The sequence below is a fragment of the Drosophila erecta genome, unplaced genomic scaffold (assembly GCF_003286155.1).
Source record: "Drosophila erecta strain 14021-0224.00,06,07 unplaced genomic scaffold, DereRS2 tig00000000-arrow-pilon, whole genome shotgun sequence".
In the NCBI taxonomy this organism is placed as follows: Eukaryota; Metazoa; Arthropoda; class Insecta; order Diptera; family Drosophilidae; genus Drosophila; species Drosophila erecta.
Genome location: NW_020825194.1, coordinates 6,498,545 through 6,517,597, shown reverse-complemented (window position 1 = coordinate 6,517,597; position 19,053 = coordinate 6,498,545). Strand labels below are relative to the sequence as shown.

Genomic DNA, 19,053 nt, shown 5'->3' with positions numbered 1-19,053 from the left:
GGCACGCCGTTTTGGAATACGTCAAACTAAAAACCTTTTGCAATGTTTTATTTTTGGTTTATTTGATATTTAATGTTTATACATTTTTCAAAATTCAATAAATATAAATGTTGCGATGGACCCTTTGCCCATTTGAGGATTTAATTCGTTCTGTGCATTACCTTTAGATTAGCACTTTCTGTTTTGTGTGGATTATCTTGACTGTCTAATATTAGAATACTATCAAACCACCGATAGAAGAGCTACTTGAAACTAAACCACCCAGGAATCGCTACAAAAGCTGAAAGTCATGTGTTTGCCCACAGTCAGTAGGCATCGGACCATTGAGGACATAAGTCAGTAGAATGAACCGAGTTACGGGAAGTTTACTTGTCCTGGTTGCTGTGGCCGTGGGTGCTGCTAATTCCGCAGCCATTGAGGGACCGATTGACTTCTACAAACAGTATGATAATCCAGAGGCCCACATAAGCCTCAAGAGTAAGGCAACAACGGTGAGTTGGATATTGATTGTAATTGAATGGAATTTAATTAATAACTGCCCACTTCAGGCAGACCGCACTGCGGCCCACGGATATCCTTCGGAGCACCATCACATAGTTACCGCGGATGGTTACATCCTGGGAGTCTTTCGAATCCCGTACTCCCACAAGTTGCAGAACCAGAACGAAAGGCGACCCATTGTCCTTCTTCAACATGGATTGTCGAGCTGCTCGGATGGCTGGATCCTGCAAGGACCTAATGATAGTCTGCCATATTTGCTGGCGGATGCGGGCTTCGATGTTTGGATGGGCAATGCCCGTGGAACTTCCTATTCGAGAAACCACACGACCCTCTCCCCGGATCACCCACTTTTCTGGCAGTTCAGTTGGCATGAGATCGCCATCTACGACATAACCGCCATCATTGACTACGCCCTTAGTACGGAGAATGGTCTGGGACAGGATGCCATCCATTATGTCGGTCATTCGCAGGGTACCACCGTATTTTTTGCACTGATGTCATGGTTACCCTCATATAACGATAACATCAAAACCGCTCACATGTTTGCCCCGGTGGCTATAATGAAGAACTTGTCCAGCGGATTGGTGCGAGCCGTGGGTCCATATTTGGGTCACAGGAACACCTATTCAGTGCTCTTTGGCTCGCAGGAGTTTTTGCCTCATAATGAGTTCCTCTTGGCCATATTCTTTAACATCTGCCAACCGGACTTTATGCTGCGTCCAGTTTGCGAAAGTGCCGTGAAGAAACTTTACGCAGGAGGTCGTGTGAATATGGTGAGTATATTTTGTAAAAAAATTGTATAACAGATTCTAATAGTAGCTAAATTATTAGACTGCTATGCCGGAAGCTATGGCAACCCATCCTTCAGGCTGTTCCACCGATCAAATGTTGCACTACCTTCAAGAACAACAATCGGGCTACTTCCGTCTATTTGATCACGGCACCAAGAAGAATCTAAAGGTCTACGGAACTGAGGAACCTCCAGAGTATCCTGTCGAGTTAATTGATTCCCTGGTGCACATGTGGTACGCCGATAGTGATGACTTGGCCGCTGTGGAGGATGTCGAGCAATTAGCCAAAAGATTGCCCAATAAGGTGATGCACCACATGGCGGATACGAAGTGGAATCACGGGGATTTCTCCCTGAACATGGAGGTTCGCAAATATATTAACGAGCCAGTAATAGCCATCATGAAGGAATTCGAGTCGAAGATCGGCGGGACGTGATGGATACGTTTCCTAATCTCAGATGTACTTTATACCTGCGGTAGTCGGATTTATTGTAAGTTTACAGATAAGCTAGTCACACTTTAACAAATGTTACTTACACAAAGGAAATATTAAACAAAATAGAATGCTATAGTCGAGTTCCCCGACTATCAGATACCCGTTACTCAGCTAGTGGGTTACCCGTTACTTTAATATAAAAAAGTCGATAACAAGATAAATATAGATACAAGTTCGGATGACAAGAAGGGCTGCTTAACTCTTTACGAACTTTAGCTTATGGATAGTCAACTTTTCAGACACTTTTCCTTGTAACCACAACCGCTTTTCATTCCCCCCGGCCACTTCACACATTTGATTTTTCCACTCGGCCAACTTCTGATTGCCAGTTGATAGCCGGCCAGTAGAAGGAATAATGCATATTCAAGCTTCTCATTCACATTTCATGGTTCTTGGCATCATCGCAACTCCCCCAAGGGCCAAGTCGGTTTCTGGGCTTTCGTCTGGTCATAAATGGGCCCGGGTGGATATCTAAAAAAAGGCAGAGCAAGATATTAAAACAGAGTCTGGCTTCTGGCTAATGGATGTTGGGGGATGGCAAGTTCAAGGCCACGACTTGCGTGGGCGATGAATACTCCCTGGGTCCGAATCTGGATTTGATTTAATTGGTCTTAATTTGTGAGCCGTGTAATCAATGGCACTGAATAGTTCTGTCTGTTGAGAAATACGCCTGCGATTACTAAACTGGATTAATTGAAGTTTACATGGCAGCGTGCTAATTTAGGAATTGTGTGTTTCGGCTTTTAGGTAGAAATTAAAGTATTTATACCGCGGCAAAATGTTTTTCAGCACTCAGTCAACGAGGCGTGGCAAGTAAAAAACACACGGAAGCGTTAAATTGGCTCAAGTGTGCACAGCACAAAACACACACAAAAACTATAAAGATATATGCGACAGGAGGATGCGACTTTGAGATACCTACTGTTCACTTGGTCAAAGGTGAAAACTCAAAGGAAAATACAACTCTAAAGAAAATTAGGCACATAAAGTAGAACCATGGCTATATTTTGGCGGTACAAATTGTTAACTTTTCCGAAACTAAGTTGGCCCTTAAACTTCTCAAGCTCCGAGTGCAGAAATGAAAAAGCACACAAGCAAAACTCAGCCAAAGTCAAGGCAACTGCACGGCGCTTTGAGCAAATGGAGCTGCAGTTGCAGGCGGAAATGGGAAAATTTCCAAACACTAACTGCACAAACATTCCGCTGACTTCAAAGGGCTGAAATCTTTTGGGTGGGCAAGGGCTGCTCCCAGAGTTAAGTATTTAATTTAGGCGTCAAGTCATAAGGCCAAAACGGTTGCGGTTCCCAGACAAATTAAGCCCAACCAAAAGGGTCAAGTGATGGCGCCTCGCCCACTTTTTGGCCATTATTTTGCATATGCTAAACTCGGTTTTTCATTTTTGGCTGCTTTTCACTTTGCTCGTCGTATAAAAATAATTAAATTCTGCCGCACTTTGTGGCATTTGTTTTCTTTTCTGTTTTTTTTTTTCAACGCCATAGTTACAGTAACCTCGTTTTATATTGCGGCCAGTGGCCACTATCTATGAGTTAGTTTGGCTACTGTATTCCACACATAAGTACTTTACACACGAATTTAAATCAGATTTTATCTTTGGTTTTATGGTTACGGTTACATTGTTCATCCCATTTTTAATCTTTATTATTTTACTATTGGGTCTTGTCTGGTAGCTAATACGTCAGATTAAAACTATTTATAGAACACGTCTGACTATAACTATTCGCGAAATGGGGAAGCGTTTCATGTTATCACATGTATTATGTGGCACGAGTTCTGTTTTAGTTTAATGTTGACTACTACCCTGCAATATCCAACTTTATTTCAATTGATTCGGGTTTTTCATGCGTTACTTTCTACTTAGCCACCTAAGCGATTTGAAATTATCTTCATGGTTTTATCAGTACCAACGTCATGCGTACTTATTTATTTATTTCGAACGGCTGCTCACATCTTAAGCTGGTCTTCTTGTGCCCCAAATAATAGAGAGCTCTTACTGCTGCTCCTTTGGTTTTTGAAGGCTGTCCTTGGATACAAGGGATTAGCTGCGTGAAAGATTACCGAAAAGCCGAAGTCACGTTGTGTGCGTTTTGTAGGTTTCTACAAATTGAATTTACCTCCACCATTCGACCCTGCAGCAGACGTAAGTAATTGCTGTAATTGATTGTCAAAAATCAATTAGTTGTTGTGTTGGCTAGCTATGCTGTACCTATAGAATATAATACCTTACAGCATATTTCGCTGGAAATGGTAGCCTTTGTGCAAGTGCAGTCGAGTAATTGGCGCACAATTCCATGTGTGATATCATAGCCATTGTGCGCCCATTAATGTGCATTAAATCCAATAAAATAGCGTACACATCTGATTGTGCTGAACTTTAACTTGATTTACTAGGCATTGCCGATCCGATATGGCCATGCCGCCTAACTTAGTTTGGCGTTTTCCAAAATGAAATGCTAGAAATGAAATTACTGTGAAATGGATGCCACCATTGGTGAAATTCGTGCACGACCTGGGTTGGCGCTTAGGGAATTTAGTATTAATTTATTGGACCATGTGCATCACGCATGTGTCACGTTCTAACCTTGACTGATCGCATTTGGTAAATATTTGGTATTCCTGTCTAATCTCCAGCGAACACAACGATTCGGCCAACTCCCCAACGCCTGGTTACCGTGTTGCCCACTATCACCATTCAATTTTTATCTAAAACCAGTAGCAGCCCGTTTGAGTCAGACCTCTGCCTATTATCGTGGAAATTTACCCTTTTTTGAAGTTGTAAAATCCATTCGTAGGGATATGCACTTTTATATACACTCTCGCGCCGGGGCAATAAAGCCGCGACAGACGCGACACGTCCGCGTACAAAGAAAGTAATTTACTATCTGACAGATCTCGGTCTGGCCAGAGATACACACCATCACACCCTGAATGGGGGGTGTGCACTTATTAACTTATCTATCCAGATCCAGATCCATCATGCCCCTGGCAATTTAGGCGATAAGGCTTTACACAAAAGCCTCTGCCCACACTCTTACAAGATTTGCGTGAATTACGATCGGCCAATGTGACGATGATGCTGACTTGGATAAGATCTCCGGAGATTTCTAACGCAGCTTGCGGCGGAAAATTAGTTCAGTGCTCGGCGGAGATTCGGATCATACACTTGTGTGTGCCCTCTTCCAAATCGAATTCAATTGTCCTGATTCCGAAACTCGAGGATAACGAGAGCGTGTGCGTTATAGATCGGTTTTCAAGAGCCTATCAATTTTGAACTACATTATTAGAAGTGCTTGGCCCGACTTTAGTTTGCTATTAAAATGATTTTGCACAGTATTTTCATTTATAAAAGCCATTGTGATGGAATACTTTGACCTTCAATTCGTCCGCGACACCTGAATTATTTTCAAATCATAAATAATTTGCCTAATCCTCAGTTAAGAATGCGAGTTAAGGCATTTATACGTTGTGCATCGTAACAGAAGCTAAAGCTGAAATTAAATTTCACCTTTACCTTTTATATTTTTTATATAACTTCCGAACAAGAAGCTAGGCGTTTCCGAGTGATTATCCTTTAAAATAACCCTTTAAGTCGGAAGTGGCCTTCTATGTGTACAAACGAACCATACTAAAGCAAAGTCGAATTCAATTCACAGTGATTGTGCGTGTGTTAAACTAATGCAAAAGTAATCAAAGCCGGACGCATTAAAGTGACGCGGCTGGAAGTCCATAAAAATAAACTACATAAAAGCAACTTGCGGTGCCGGAAATAATGTCAACCACTGCCGATCCCGTGGCGTTGGGGGCAAGCTCCCCCGTGGCGTATGGTGCCAAAACCGCCACAACGGTGGCCAATGCGATTGCGAAGACAGTGGCCGTAATTAGCAGCACGGTCTCAACTAGCTCCACAACTGGCGCCACTTTCACTTCCACTTCCACGCCGCCAACGAGTGCCACACCCACTACCTCGACCACTTTCGCCTACACTCCCACTCCCACGCCTACTCCCACTCCCTTTCAATCAGCATCCCCATCCCTGGAGGATGCCGAGCAGAAACTCAGCGTGAAGGATTTGAGCCAGGCCCTGCAGCATTTCGGGATTGTTGATTACTTGGTCTTCATCGCCATGCTGGCGGTCTGCGCCGTTATCGGCTTCTATTTTGGCTTTATCGAAAAGAAGCAAAAGAAGCAGAAGTTGGCCGGCAAGGACGGCGGTGGGGCGGCGGGCATCGAGGAGAGGCGTGGCTCGGAGGCGCTGGACTACCTGGTGGGCGGACGCCAAATGAAAGTGTTTCCGGTCGCCCTGTCACTTGTGGCCAGGTGAGTTACAGCCTCTGCTGGGGCTATGTATATGCAAATGGTAAATTGGCCCGGAGAATTTAATCCTGGCTGGCCAACGGGATGTGCACAGCAAGCAATTTGAATACATTTCCAGTTTTCGTAGAGACAACACGGTTCGAACTATTTTTATGTACTCTACAGTTCAACTTATGTTCAAATAATGAGTTCAGCTCTTAGAGACAGAAAGCTGATTTTAATGAAAATACATTTTTGTATGATTTAAATGATTTTTCTCTGTGGAGACATGCTTAATTATTTTTGACACGGCCGCAGAGAAGGTTGAGCATCCTAAATGTGGCAGTGTGGCAGGAAGGAAGCTTGGATATTTATTGCACGCCGCTTTAAGCCGGCATAATCCGCAAAAATCGAATGCTCTGCACTCGCTTGAATGCGGCTAATATTTGCACAAATTATCGTAATGGGCTAAGCCAAACCCACGCAAATCAATCAAAATACTTTCAGTCATTTCGCCTTATTCCGTGCCATTGGCCAAACGTGCGTATACGTAATCTAAGCAAAATAGATAATCTGCCCCAGCCCAGCATTGTCTGGCGAAATGTTTGGCGAGGGCAAACAGTGGGGCATTTTATTCAAAAGTTTCCGACTCCGGACAGGGAATTGCGTAAACAATATTCATTGTCAGGGTCAATGGATGAGTGCCATGGTGTTATGTTGGTTGGATGCCTTTGGATTGTGGTGATATTGAAATGGCTTGCGGAACTTTGCGAGTAAATATATATGTGGCATATAAATACAACTTAGCAGCTCGCTGTGTCTAAGCCGGATTGAAGTTATTTAAACTTGTGCCTGGCCGCAAACTCAAATAATTTGGCCAAATTACTTTTTCTTTTGCTGTTCGGCCGGCCAAGTGACCTTGGACAGGCGGTGTGGGAAGTGGGATGTCTTGTATTTGACACGTTTTGGTCAAGCACCTTTCGAAGGGTGCGGTCCCTTTGTCTTAGCCGTGTTCTCGACGCATTAATGACCGGGTCGACAGGTCCTGTTCTTCGAAATCCTGGCCGTGCTCTTGGTCATTTGCCTTGCCCAATGACAATTGTTTCGTGAGCCTTTTATTGTTATGGCATTCTATTTGTTGTCGTTTGCTTTTTGCAACAAATTCAGCCAACGTGCTTTGAATTACAATTACATGGCACAATTTTTTCTCTACAAAACGTCCTCTCTTGTTTGCAGATTTTTTCAATTTTTTTGTAAAGCAAATTGTTTCGTTGTGTGTGTCTGCATACTTTAACGCCGCTTGTTATCAACTTTTAATGGCATTTTCCTCTCGGCCATCAACTTTCTGTGCCTATGGTGGCAATTCATTTTGTTTTGCGGCCAAAATTGAAATGATGATTGTTATGGACATTAATCATTAAAATCAGATTACGAAATGCAGGGCTAAGAAAAAGTTTGCTCCGCCAAATGCGACTAGACATCATTTGTTTTGGACTGCATTAAATTCAGAGCAGCAACACACATGCTACAAATATACAAAAAGTATCTTTACCTTCGATAGAAGACCAATTTTCAAGATTCAATATGGTGCCACAATGCCCGAAGGCTTCGCCAATCGATTACCTTAAATTTATTTTCAAAAGTTGACCCACCTTCGTTATAACTTTGACCGACAACTAATTGACCATAACTTAATTGAATTAAAAAATTTCTTCGAGCTTACTTTGTGGGATGGCAAAGACGAAATGAAAACTTTGACGGAGCCCCAAAATAGATCCTGATCAATCGACTGGCAATTAGCCTCGCTGAACTTGAAGCTCAAGACACAATTAGCGTGAACTAATTGTTGCTCTTTCACTTTCAGCTTTGTGTCTGGAATCTCGCTTCTGGGTACTTCCACGGAAATCTATGTCTACGGAACGCAGTACGCCTTCATCCTGGTGACCCTGGCCATCTCGGGAGCCATTTCGTGGTACATCTTCCTGCCGGTGTTCTGCAATCTCCAGCTGACATCCACCTATGAGGTAAGCAGAGCGTTGTCCAATCCGAGTGAATTGTGTGTGTTTACCTATTGGACTGCATGTTACGCATTAATTCTATGTCTTTGCGTGTACGAATTTGGATTTTTTGATATTCGATGGCATGTGTAAGTAAGACTCGAGCCCAACTACGAGCGGGGTGTACATGCAAAACATGCAAAAAACACGGAACAAAACCGGCATGCAACCAGCTGTAAGAACTCTTTGAATGGCTGTTTATTTGCATGCAGCAGATATCCACGAGGTTGGGGCGCACAAAGCCAGCTACAATAAGCCCGAACAATACCAATTGTGCGAGCTGACATACGGATAGTCGTAGTTTATAAGTTGGTGTTGGCTACATGTCGTATGAGTAATACTCGATTATGTATGCGCCGCGTTGCCGCACACACACACACTCACGAGACCACTGCGTGTGGCAGTGTGTGCGTGTGTGTGTATATTTGGGCAATCCTTACTGTGTGTTAAACAAAAGACAACAAACCATTGGAAAAAAAATATTTGCAGTATTTCGAGATGCGCTTTAACAAATCGGTTCGTCTGCTGGGATCCGCCTTCTTTACGGGTGCAAATGTAAGTCTAATCCAATTACAAGTGAAGAGAAAATCGTTACACTTCTTCAGATCCTGAGGGAATGCTGCTAAAGCAAGTTTAATGCTAACTTAAGTGTTTGCTTTTTTTTTCCTAGCTTATCTGGCTGCCCATCGTCATCTATGTGCCTGCACTGGCTTTTAATCAAGGTAAGATTTTCTCCGAGCATCGAAACTTAAGGGTACAAGTTTTAAGGGATTTAAAAAACAGAAAATAATAAAGCGTACTTATTGTCAAGAACCCTACGTAGACGTTATGATGGCATACATCGTAATCCTTCTTGAGCAGGATTACCAGAACTTTACGCAACGATCTGATCCCCAATTATGCAACCCTAATACTGCGGGTTTTTAGTTTCTCCCAGCAGCTTTGCCGCAAAAAACAAACCACATTATTTGAGCGTAACGTAAGCTTATTTTTCCAGTTAGTGGAATAAATGTCCATATCATCACACCAATCGTATGCCTCGTCTGCATATTCTATACAACGGCTGGGGGGCTGAAGGCCGTGGTCTGGACAGATGTGATCCAAACCGTCATTATGGTGGGTGCGGTTATCTTTGTCATCATAAAGGGCACCCTGGACGTGGGCGGACTGGGCGTGGTTATGCAGCGGAATTTCGACAGCGGACGAGTCGAGTGGCCTGAGTGGGTACAAAACTAATTAAGGTTCTCGACATGTATTAAATGAACGTAACTTGAAAACAGATTCACACTCGATCCCAAAGTTCGCATGTCCATGTTCGCCATGATGGTCGGATATGTTGGCCACAATGCCTATCAGTTTGGTTGCAATCAAATGATAACCCAACGATACATGTCTCTTCCTGGTGCGAAACAGATGGCTCATACATCGTTCATTTTTATCGTTGGATTGGTTATATTGCATGCACTCTGTTTGTACAATGGTCTACTTCTATACGCAACTTACTACGATTGCGATCCGCTGACAACCAAGGTGGGGAACTATTATCCATTGAATGGAAACACACGATTTAAGGCTCGGCTTTCAGTTTCAATTAATACCAAAGTCGGGTTTAATTTCGCTAGTATTCCAGTCGCTATGTCTATGATAAGCTTATAACTAGATATAACTTCCAGTTGGTATTGGCCAAGGATCAGTTGATTCCCCTCCTGGTGGTGCAATCCATGAGCTCATTTCCCGGAGTTTCCGGCATGTTTGTGGCCGGAGTGTTTAGCGCTGCCCTCAGTTCCCTGTCCACGGGTATGAATTCCTTAACCGCTGTTTTCCTGGAGGATTACATTAAGCCCCTTGCGAAGAAACCCCTAACGGAACATCAGACCGCTGTCACCGTGCGACTTTGTACGGTCATAATTGGCATTGTCAGTGGGGCCCTGGTCTTTGTGGTCGAGCGGATGAGCTCCCATGTGTTGCAACTTGGCATCGCCATTGGCGCAGTGGTCCAGGGTCCGCTTCTGGGTCTGTTTTCGATGGGTCTGCTGTGCCCAAGCATCAACTCAAAAGTGAGTCCCCGTGCCGACAAAACTGTTGGGTGAAAGTTAACAAATAACCATTTTGTTTAAGAGCGCCATCACGGGATCTATTTTCACCTTCTTCTTCATGGGTTGGCTTAGTATTTCGGCCCAAATTGCCATAAACTCTGGGGAAATTCATCCCGAGGAAAAGCCAGTCAGCGTGGAAGGCTGCGATTATGAGTTCGACCGTTCCCTGCTGACCCCTGCAAATGCCACTCTTCATAGTGGAGAATCCGCGTAAGTTTGCGAGGATATCGCCAAGATCTGTTTCTGTTCTCATCCTAAAACCGTAATCCCACAGGTCCCTCAGTTTCGCCGAGCAGTTATACCACATATCCTTCCTGTTTTACACTGTAATGGGGGGAACACTGAGTGTGATTGTGGGCCATTTGGCTGGTTTCATATTTGGTCGCAATAAGCCCGGCGACGTGAGTGACGATTTGCTATCACCCTGCATACGCAGATTCCAGAAGTCGAAATATTCCAGCGTAAACTTGAATGAGACCTCTTTAAAGTGCTCTGATGAGAAATCATAGAGTATTCTTTGACTAACATATATTTACTTTACTAATCCACTTAAATTCCGAATTTTGTTATTCCGCTTCACTCTTTTGAGCCTAAAAGGTTCTTAAATGATTTGCAAAGCATACTTCCTTACCACTTAATGTATAATCTACCCTGAAGATTGCACCATCCATATATGAGACACCAGGCAATCAATTAACACTTTTGTTGTTTCGTACTTAAAAATAAAGCTTCAACTGACTTACCCTTTCTTGGCTTTAGTATTTTGGTTTTAAGTTATTAAGTTTTGTCCTTACATTGCCCTAAGATTTATGGGTTCTTGACAATTCATAAATGTTTATGTTGAAAACTCGTTCTTTTGAATATAGTTCAGGCTGAGTAAGTCCAATAAGCAATTCGAGAATACTTCTAACCCGCGTTATACCCGAAACCTAGAGGCTCCGCCAAATCGAGCGCCACGTGCTGACTTTTGTGCACTTTTCCAGTTACTGGAATAAATATACATGTCATCACGCCAATCGTGTGCCTCGTCTGCATATTCTACACAGCAGCCGGCGGACTGAAGGCCGTCGTCTGGACAGATGTGATCCAAACCGTCATCATGGTGGGAGCCATTTTCTTCGTCATCATCAAGGGCACCGTCGATTTGGGCGGACTGGGCGTGGTTATTCAGCGGAATTTCGACACCGGACGCATGGAGTGGCCTGAGTGGGTGAAAACGGTTTACTAGAGCAGGTACCACACATGGCATGTAATCCGGCCAGGATGTGGGGTGCATTGGCTCGCTGGCCTATTCATAATGTGGTACATTTTCGAAACAGATTGACGCTGGATCCCAAGGTGCGAATGTCCATGTTGGCATTGATGGTGGGCAACGTGGCACACAACACGTACAACCTCGGATGCAATCAGATCATCACCCAGCGATACCTGTCACTGCCCGGATTAAAGCAGATGGCCCAGTGCTCGTTCCTCTTCATTTCCGGATTGGTTGTTCTGATGGCCATCTGCATGTACAATGGACTCCTGCTATCCGCAACCTACTACGACTGTGATCCCTTGACCACAAAGGTGGGGATTTATTAGAAAACGATGTATTTAGATACTAAACCTGAAAGTTACTTACAGTTGGCGGTGGCCAAGGATCAGCTGGTTCCCCTGCTGGTGGTGCAATCCATGAGCTCATTTCCCGGAGTTCCCGGCATGTTTGTGGCCGGAGTGTTTAGTGCTGCCCTCAGTTCCCTGTCCACGGGTATGAATTCCCTAGCCGCTGTTTTCCTGGAGGATTACATCAGGCCCTTGACCAGGAAGCCGCTTACGGAGCACCAAACCGCTGTTATCATGCGTGTCTGTACGGTTTTGATTGGAGTCATGAGTGTTGCTTTGGTCTTTGTTGTGGAGCAGATGGGCTCCCACGTCATGCAGCTTTCCATGACCGTGGGATCGGTGGTCCAGGGTCCACTTCTGGCTCTCTTCGTGATGGGCCTGCTGTGCCCAAGCATCAACTCAAAAGTATGAATACTCACATTTCTTTCTGCTATTAGTTAGAAATATTTAACACATTTTAGAGCGCCATAGTGGGATCCCTTTGCTCCTTCTTCTTCATGGGATGGCTGTGCCTATCGGCGCAATTGGCCATCAATTCCGGCGAAATGCAGTTCGAAAGCAAACCAGTTAGCGTAGAGGGCTGCGACTACGAGTTTGATCGTGACCTGGTGACTCCTGCCAACGCGACCATTCACATAACCAACTATGAGTAAGTTTTACTGGTTACATGTATGTATATAGCTTGCCCTTTATGTTATTCCCACAGATCGCTCAGTTTCGCGCAGCAGCTGTACCACGTCTCATTTATGTTCTATTGTTTTATTGGCGCCGCAGTGGGCGTGATCACCGCCTACCTGGCGGGTTTTGTCTTTGGCCGCAATACCGCCGATGATGTGGATGTCGAATTGCTGTCACCCTGCATTCGCGGATTCCACAAGTCCAGCTATGCCAGCGTGAAGCTGGACGAGAATACCCTGAAGAGTTTCAATGCGAAGACGTAGAAAGTAGTTCCATGCCATGTACTTGCCAATAAAATACATACTTAAGCAGCACTTCCAGTTTTGTTCAGTTAGGTTAGGACTTTGCTTGCCAAATCCTGTAAATAGCAACTACCACTGTCTGCTCAATTAAGCATGAATACGAATTCTCTTGTTAACTTTATAATTGATATGTGAAACCTAACCAACTAACTAATTTTGAACCTTCAGTACTTTCAATTGCGCTACGGCGCTGGCATACGCAACTTGGGCTCGGTTCTATTTATTGTGGGAACGGTGAGTGGAAATTCAATATATATTTATAGTATATTCACATTTATTCGGTCCCCCCACAGATGCTGTGGCTTCCTGTGGCGCTATATGTACCGGCCATCACTTACAATCAAGGTGAGTTTGATTTTCGATTAAGCAGGTTATGCTTTTCAGCAACTGGCTGCTTATAAGTGCACTTGCGCAAATGGTATAATGGTATACCAAATTTAGATAACCTTCTTGTAGATGACTTCCTTGATTTGAGTTTGTTGAGGTGTGTACTACCAAATATTAACATCTTTCAGTGACTGGCACTGGCATCCATGTAATTACGCCCATTGTGTGCACTATCTGCACTTTCTACACGTGTGTGGTGAGGCTTAATTAAATTTGGCCAGCATTTTGTGGCCCATCTGGAAGACTTTCTTCATTTCAGGGCGGACTGAAGGCCGTTGTTTGGACAGATGTCATTCAGAGCTTTGTGATGTTCGGTTCCATTTTGGCGGTTTGCATCAAGGGCACCTTGGACGTGGGCGGACTGGGCGTGGTTCTGCAGCGCAACGAAGACGGCGGACGTCTCAATGCACCGGAGTAAGTCTACAACTGATGCATTTTCTCATTGATTTTTGACTACTCCAAGCCGAACAGCTGGACCTGGGATCCCACGGTGCGACTGTCCATGCTGTCCGTGATTTTGGGTGGCACCCTGCATAAGATCCAGTCCTCGGATGTCAACCAGGTGTCCATCCAGCGGTTCCTATCCCTGCCGAGTTACGAGCATGCCAAGCGATGCATGCTGGTTTTCACAGTGCTACTCATCTTCCTACTCAGCTGCTGCAGTTACATGGGCCTGGTGTCCTATGCCGTCTACCACGACTGTGATCCGATAAGCACTAAGGTAGCTAGAAAATATTATTAATATTTTTTCTCGCAACATTGATGTATTTCAGTTGGCGGCAGCCGTCGACCAACTGCCTTCGCTGCTAATGATGCGAACGCTGGGTGCCTTACCTGGATTACCAGGACTCTTTGTGTCTGGCGTTTTCAGCGCTGCCCTGAGCTCACTTTCCACGGGCCTCAATTCGCTGGCCTGTGTCATTACTCAGGATATCGTGAGACCCTTGCTGAAAAAACCGATGACCGAGCGCCAGACGGCTTTTTGGTTGCGGGCAATTGTCGTTGTTTGCGGATTCTGTTGCCTGGGAATGGTCAACATTGTGGAGAAGTTGGGACAAGTGGTTCCACTGGCCACCAGCACGGCGGCTGTTTCGATGGGTCCTCTATTGGGCATTTATTGCATGGGCGTGGGCCTGCCTTGGGTAAAGGGAAAGGTGAGTTTATAATTACCTACATTGCATTTATTTTATTAATGATTTATTCCGCGTCAGAGCGTGCTCCTTGGCAGTGTGGTATCCTTTTTGGTCTTGTCCTGGATTTGTGTCAAGGCGCAGTTGGCTCAGATGAATGGAGAGATTCGTTATCCCAAACTTCCCGTTTCGGTGGATGGCTGTGACTATGTTTTCGATAATCAGACAGTTCTTGAAACCATCTACGAGTACAGGTAAGTATGGGACACTGTAGCTCAGCCAATGAAGACATTTTTATTTTATATTTTAGACCCTCGGAGCGAAACATCTACCACTTATCGTTCCTGTGGTACACGGCGTTGGGCGGCTTCATTTGCACTGTGGTTTCGGTGTTGGCAGGACTCGTTTTCGGTTGGGAGGATCTTAATAAAATGGATCCAGCCTTGATAACGCCCTGTATGCGACGCTTTTTGCCCAATAAAAACTACGAGGCTGTTAATATGGAGGATCTCTTTAAGCGCAGGGACGAAATGGAGTCCCAAAAAGCTTCTTAAACTTTGTCAATAAAACATTTACTTTGTGTTCTGCAAATCTGCTTTTGATTTAAATGTGTGTAAATATGAAAGTATAATATGAAAGAATATGAAAAAAATATAAAGTCTGTCTATTTAATTTATTTAATGCATCTTGTAAATATCCATTTCGCATCCTGTAAAAATTGCGCTTGTTTCTGTTTGATTTCGTTTATCTTAGTACTTCGAAAGACGTTTCGATCGACGAGTTCGCATCTTTGGGTCCTGCCTCTTTGTTGTGATGAATGTGAGTTAATTGGTAAGAGAATATTGGTAAATTACTAAGGATATTAAAATTTGTAGATTTTGTGGCAGCCAATTTGCATATATATCCCGGCTCTGACGCTAAATCAAGGTAGCTAAACTCCCAAGTTATTACTATATTCCATTTAATATTTATTATATTTATTGATCAGTTTCTGGGATAAGCGTCAGCAAGATTGTACCTGTGACAAGTTTTATTTGCATTCTATACACCAGTGTTGTAAGTATATTATATTATTATAAGGTTTGATTACTTACATCTGTTATAGGGTGGAATCAAGGGTGTTGTGTGGACGGATGTCATTCAGGGAATCGTAATGATCGGTTCCATGCTCATTGTCATCATAAAGGGCACTTTGGATTTGGGTGGCTTGAGCGTTGTTCTGGATCACAATCGTCAGTACGATCGTCTAGTGGGTCCAGAGTAAGTACTCCTCGTATATTACTTAATATTTCTTAAGCCAATATTTAATTTTAGCATGACCTTTGATCCAACTGCAAGAATGGGCGTGTTTGCCTTGTTCGTCGGTGGTGCCCTGTTCAAGTTGCAGTCAAATGGCATAAATCAGGCTATAGTCCAGCGTTACCTAACTTTGCCCAATAATAAGGCCGTTGGGAAGGCTTTGGTTCTATCATTAATTGGCTTTATGCTCGTGATGTTGATGTGCGTTTATATTGGAATGCTGGCATTTGCCGAGTTCTATCATTGCGATCCCATTACAACGGGTGTAAGTGCTTACACATGGAAATATTATCCCAATGAGTCGAATTTATTACTACTTTATGTTACCATTGCAGTTAGCTCGTGCCAAGGATCAAGTCATACCCCTATATGTGGTCAAAAATGTTGGCCATATTCCCGGTCTGGTTGGGCTCTTTGTAGCTGGAGTGTTCAGTGCCGCACTGAGTTCCCTTTCGACGGCTCTAAACTCCCTTTCCGGAGTGATTCTGACGGACTTTGTGGAGCCCTTTAGGAAGAAGCCCTTGACCGAACGGCAAACCGCCTATTTGTTGAGAGGAGTGGTCGTCTCCTTCGGCCTGATCTCGATGGCCAGTGTACCGATTGTCCAGAGACTCGGCCTGGTCATGCAGCTATCCTCAACAGTGGCGGCCATAACTTGTGGTCCGCTTCTTGGCGCCTTCAGTGTGGGCATGCTACTGCCATTTGTTAAGACGGAGGTTTGATTGAACTTGTAAGAATTGAAAGGAAATTACTAGACAAAATGTATCTATTTGCTTAGAGCCTTCTCACAGGCATCTCCTGCGCCTGTACTTATACCGCCTACATTGTGGTGCGAGCTCAAATAGCCATTTTCACAGGAGCTCTGACTTTTCCAACGAAACCCGTTTCCATTGAAGACTGTGACTATACATTTGATCTTCCTGCGAACTGGAATGCCACGACCTCGGCGTATGTACTTGTTCCACGTGATAAAATTGTATCGAACTTTTGTTCAACTGAACCATTTCTTTTTATACAGAACCCCAACGGAATCTAAAAGTCATGGCATTCATGAAATCTCATTTTGGTGGTACACCGCAATTGGTTCTGTGGGTACAGTACTTGCATCTCTGCTGGCCACTGTCTATTTTGGCAAACAGGATCCGCTGGTGGTGGATAAGGAACTTATCAGCCCTGTCCTGCGGAAATTCTGGTATGGGAGATACGAAAGCGTGGCCAGTGAAGAGAAAAACAATATTAATCTTCGGGAAATGAACTGAAATTGGAGCATTCTGGAAAGTCCTATGGATTATCATTATATTTTACTTGAATCTCGTAAATACATTTACGCCCTTTGCAAAACCAAAACGTTGTAGTTTCTTCTTAGTTTTTAGAATCCGTTGTGTACTTTATCTTAACCGAATGCTTAAGCTTGATTTTTTTAGCTAACTCTTAAAATCAACCTTCAACTGGATCTGTCCCATGATCAGCAATTCTTGACGAATCCTTACTTATACACACTCACTCTTTCAGTATTTTGAGAGACGTTTTAGCCGCCGAATGCGTTTGTTTGGAGCTGGCTTATATGTTCTCAAAGCGGTAAGTGCACGTAAATAACCCAAGAAATAACTTATCTAATATGATTTCAACATTTAAGATTATTTGGCTTCCCATTGCCGTTTATGTGCCCGCTTTAACCTTCAATCAAGTGTCCGGAATTGGTATTCATACCATCACTCCAATAGTGGTCATCATTTGCACATTCTACACCTGCGTGGGCGGCATTAAGGGCGTGGTCTACACGGATGTGGTTCAGAGCGTTATCATGTATGGATCCTTGATCATGATCATGCTCAAGGGAACCTTGGATGTAGGTGGATTTGGGACTGTGTGGAAGATAAACCAGGAGGGCGGACGACTTAATACCCCAGAGTAAGTGGCAATTGAAAAATATCTTATCATCTTTTAATGAATTCCCATATGCTCTAGATGGAGTATGGATCCCACAGTTCGATTAAGTGTCTTCTCTGTGTTTGTTGGTGGAACTTTCTTCAAGTTGCAAAGCACCTCCATCAACCAGGCCACAGTTCAACGTTTTATGTCCTTGCCATCCCTGAAAGCCATCAAACAGACCCTCTTTATATTCTCCATTGGACTGGTGCTGCTCTACATGGGATGCGTCTATGTGGGATTGGTGTGCTATGCCACCTATTACGATTGCGATCCCATGTCTACAGGAGTAAGTATACAACATAGATTGTGGATAGTGAATTGGAACGGTATGGTATGGGATCTATTTTTTATAGCTTGCAGGACGTCGGGATCAGCTAGTTCCGCTGCTAGTGATGAGGGTCCTGGGGGTTGTGCCTGGTCTGCCAGGACTCTTTGTCTCAGCTGTGTTCAGCGCTGCCTTGAGCTCCTTATCCACGCTCCTCAACTCACTGGCCGCCGTTATCCTGGAGGACTTTGTTAGGCCACGTATGGGGAAATCGATGAAGGAGAAGCACGTGGCTTTGACCATGAGAGTGGTGGTGGTAGCCTTTGGCATAAGCTCCATTTTCATGGTCTATGTGGTGGAGAAACTGGGCATGGTGCTGCAACTGTCGGCCACGCTTCAGTCAAGTTTATATGGACCGATGCTGGGCATTTTCACGGTGGGAATGCTAATGCCTTGGGTGGGCGAAAAGGTAAGAATATAAATTTAAATGTTTTGTTATTTATATAACTATTATTTAATTGCAGTGCATTTTCATAGGCAGCATTGCCTCCTTTTTAACCATGGCCTGGATAGCAGTTAACGCGCAAATTGCCAACATTACAGGATCCTTCCGACACACCAAACTGCCCGTTTCTGTGGAGAACTGTGACTATGATTTCGATATGAATCGTTACTTGAACTCCACTTCAGAATAGTAAGTAAACTTGGTATTTCCTGGTATATTTATAAGAAAAACTTTTCTTCAGCGAACCTCACAGTGGATCTTCTGTATATCACATGTCCTTCCTGTTATACGCTATGTTGGGGGCCCTACTTACAATTATCACTTCCAACTTGGCTACTTTCGTTTACGGACGTCAGGATATCAAGAATGTGGATGAGAATCTGCTGGCTCCAGTTATTCAGCGCTACTTGCGAAAAAATAATTACTATCAAACCGTAGAGTTGAAGAAAGTTGAGGCACCCAAGCTCAGTGAAAGTTCCGATTAGGCATTCGATTTAACCTTTGGTTTTTTCATTGCTTTACAATTTTGTTCCTATTGGTTAGTATGAATAAGTTCATACATCAACATCTTACATAATTGTTTTCTATTTTCTGCAAACTATTATACAATGTACATTTCGATGGCTTTTGTTACTTTGTTCCTTTAGTTGAATAAACATGAAATAGGCTTCTACATTGGTTGTTTAAAAAGGGTCCA

At 43.8% G+C, this 19,053-nt stretch overlaps 4 protein-coding genes and 1 long non-coding RNA gene across 9 annotated transcripts; 4 read left to right on the top strand and 1 right to left on the bottom strand.

The window, feature by feature from the left end:
- The first annotated feature begins 290 nt into the window (after positions 1-290).
- Positions 291-1,848, top strand: LOC6554500 (lipase 3). The gene is made up of 3 exons (XM_001981698.3): positions 291-491; positions 549-1,274; positions 1,333-1,848. The coding sequence occupies exons 1-3, from the start codon at positions 345-347 to the stop codon at positions 1,726-1,728; spliced, it is 1,269 nt and encodes a 422-aa protein (XP_001981734.1). The 5' UTR covers positions 291-344; the 3' UTR covers positions 1,729-1,848.
- A 220-nt stretch (positions 1,849-2,068) lies between these two features.
- On the bottom strand, positions 2,069-4,686 carry LOC113564135. Of its 2 annotated transcripts, none has more exons than XR_003407810.1 (2): positions 4,569-4,686; positions 2,069-2,259 (listed from the first exon to the last, which is right to left on the bottom strand). It is a non-coding gene; the product is annotated as an uncharacterized LOC113564135 (long non-coding RNA). The 2 variants fall into 2 exon arrangements; XR_003407811.1 differs by lacking the exon at positions 4,569-4,686 and adding an exon at positions 2,474-2,506.
- A 182-nt stretch (positions 4,687-4,868) lies between these two features.
- On the top strand, positions 4,869-19,029 carry LOC6554499 (sodium-coupled monocarboxylate transporter 1). Of its 4 annotated transcripts, none has more exons than XM_015153497.2 (10): positions 4,869-5,038; positions 5,461-6,124; positions 7,965-8,124; positions 8,647-8,712; positions 8,828-8,879; positions 11,237-11,459; positions 11,573-11,822; positions 11,880-12,263; positions 12,320-12,507; positions 12,565-12,850. In XM_015153497.2, exons 2-10 carry the CDS (start codon positions 5,577-5,579, stop codon positions 12,797-12,799), a joined length of 2,106 nt encoding a protein of 701 aa, XP_015008983.1. In that variant the 5' UTR covers positions 4,869-5,038; positions 5,461-5,576; the 3' UTR covers positions 12,800-12,850. The 4 variants fall into 4 exon arrangements, with proteins under 4 accessions (XP_015008983.1, XP_026839550.1, XP_015008986.1 ...); XM_026983749.1 differs by lacking the exons at positions 11,237-11,459; positions 11,573-11,822; positions 11,880-12,263 and adding exons at positions 9,155-9,377; positions 9,438-9,687; positions 9,831-10,214; XM_015153500.2 differs by lacking the exons at positions 11,237-11,459; positions 11,573-11,822; positions 11,880-12,263; positions 12,320-12,507; positions 12,565-12,850 and adding exons at positions 9,155-9,377; positions 9,438-9,687; positions 9,831-10,214; positions 10,276-10,463; positions 10,528-10,995.
- On the top strand, positions 12,992-14,989 carry LOC6554498 (sodium-coupled monocarboxylate transporter 1; the record flags this gene model as incomplete). Its single annotated transcript, XM_001981696.3, has 8 exons — positions 12,992-13,072; positions 13,132-13,183; positions 13,354-13,421; positions 13,485-13,639; positions 13,697-13,946; positions 13,999-14,379; positions 14,437-14,609; positions 14,666-14,989. Coding segments are annotated over 8 exons (1,404 nt in total), but the record flags the coding sequence as incomplete, so codon positions are not given.
- Positions 15,248-17,047, top strand: LOC6554532 (sodium-coupled monocarboxylate transporter 2). Its single transcript, XM_026983750.1, has 7 exons — positions 15,248-15,282; positions 15,344-15,411; positions 15,461-15,615; positions 15,670-15,919; positions 15,990-16,370; positions 16,433-16,602; positions 16,673-17,047. Exons 3-7 carry the CDS (start codon positions 15,509-15,511, stop codon positions 16,911-16,913), a joined length of 1,149 nt encoding a protein of 382 aa, XP_026839551.1. The 5' UTR covers positions 15,248-15,282; positions 15,344-15,411; positions 15,461-15,508; the 3' UTR covers positions 16,914-17,047.
- Positions 19,030-19,053: the final 24 nt, after the last annotated feature.

Bases quoted from the DNA above. Each gene is read 5' to 3' on its own strand.
- LOC6554500 (XM_001981698.3), top strand. From the start codon at position 345: ATGAACCGAGTTACGGGAAGTTTACTTGTCCTGGTTGCTGTGGCCGTG. The intron at 492-548 runs GTGAGTTGGATA...TGCCCACTTCAG, and splicing joins TCAAGAGTAAGGCAACAACG to GCAGACCGCACTGCGGCCCA. The intron at 1,275-1,332 runs GTGAGTATATTT...CTAAATTATTAG, and splicing joins CAGGAGGTCGTGTGAATATG to ACTGCTATGCCGGAAGCTAT.
- LOC6554499 (XM_015153497.2), top strand. From the start codon at position 5,577: ATGTCAACCACTGCCGATCCCGTGGCGTTGGGGGCAAGCTCCCCCGTG. The intron at 8,713-8,827 runs GTAAGTCTAATC...TTTTTTTCCTAG, and splicing joins CCTTCTTTACGGGTGCAAAT to CTTATCTGGCTGCCCATCGT. The intron at 11,823-11,879 runs GTGGGGATTTAT...AGTTACTTACAG, and splicing joins GTGATCCCTTGACCACAAAG to TTGGCGGTGGCCAAGGATCA.
- LOC6554532 (XM_026983750.1), top strand. From the start codon at position 15,509: ATGATCGGTTCCATGCTCATTGTCATCATAAAGGGCACTTTGGATTTG. The intron at 15,920-15,989 runs GTAAGTGCTTAC...TTACCATTGCAG, and splicing joins GCGATCCCATTACAACGGGT to TTAGCTCGTGCCAAGGATCA. The intron at 16,371-16,432 runs GTTTGATTGAAC...CTATTTGCTTAG, and splicing joins TGCCATTTGTTAAGACGGAG to AGCCTTCTCACAGGCATCTC.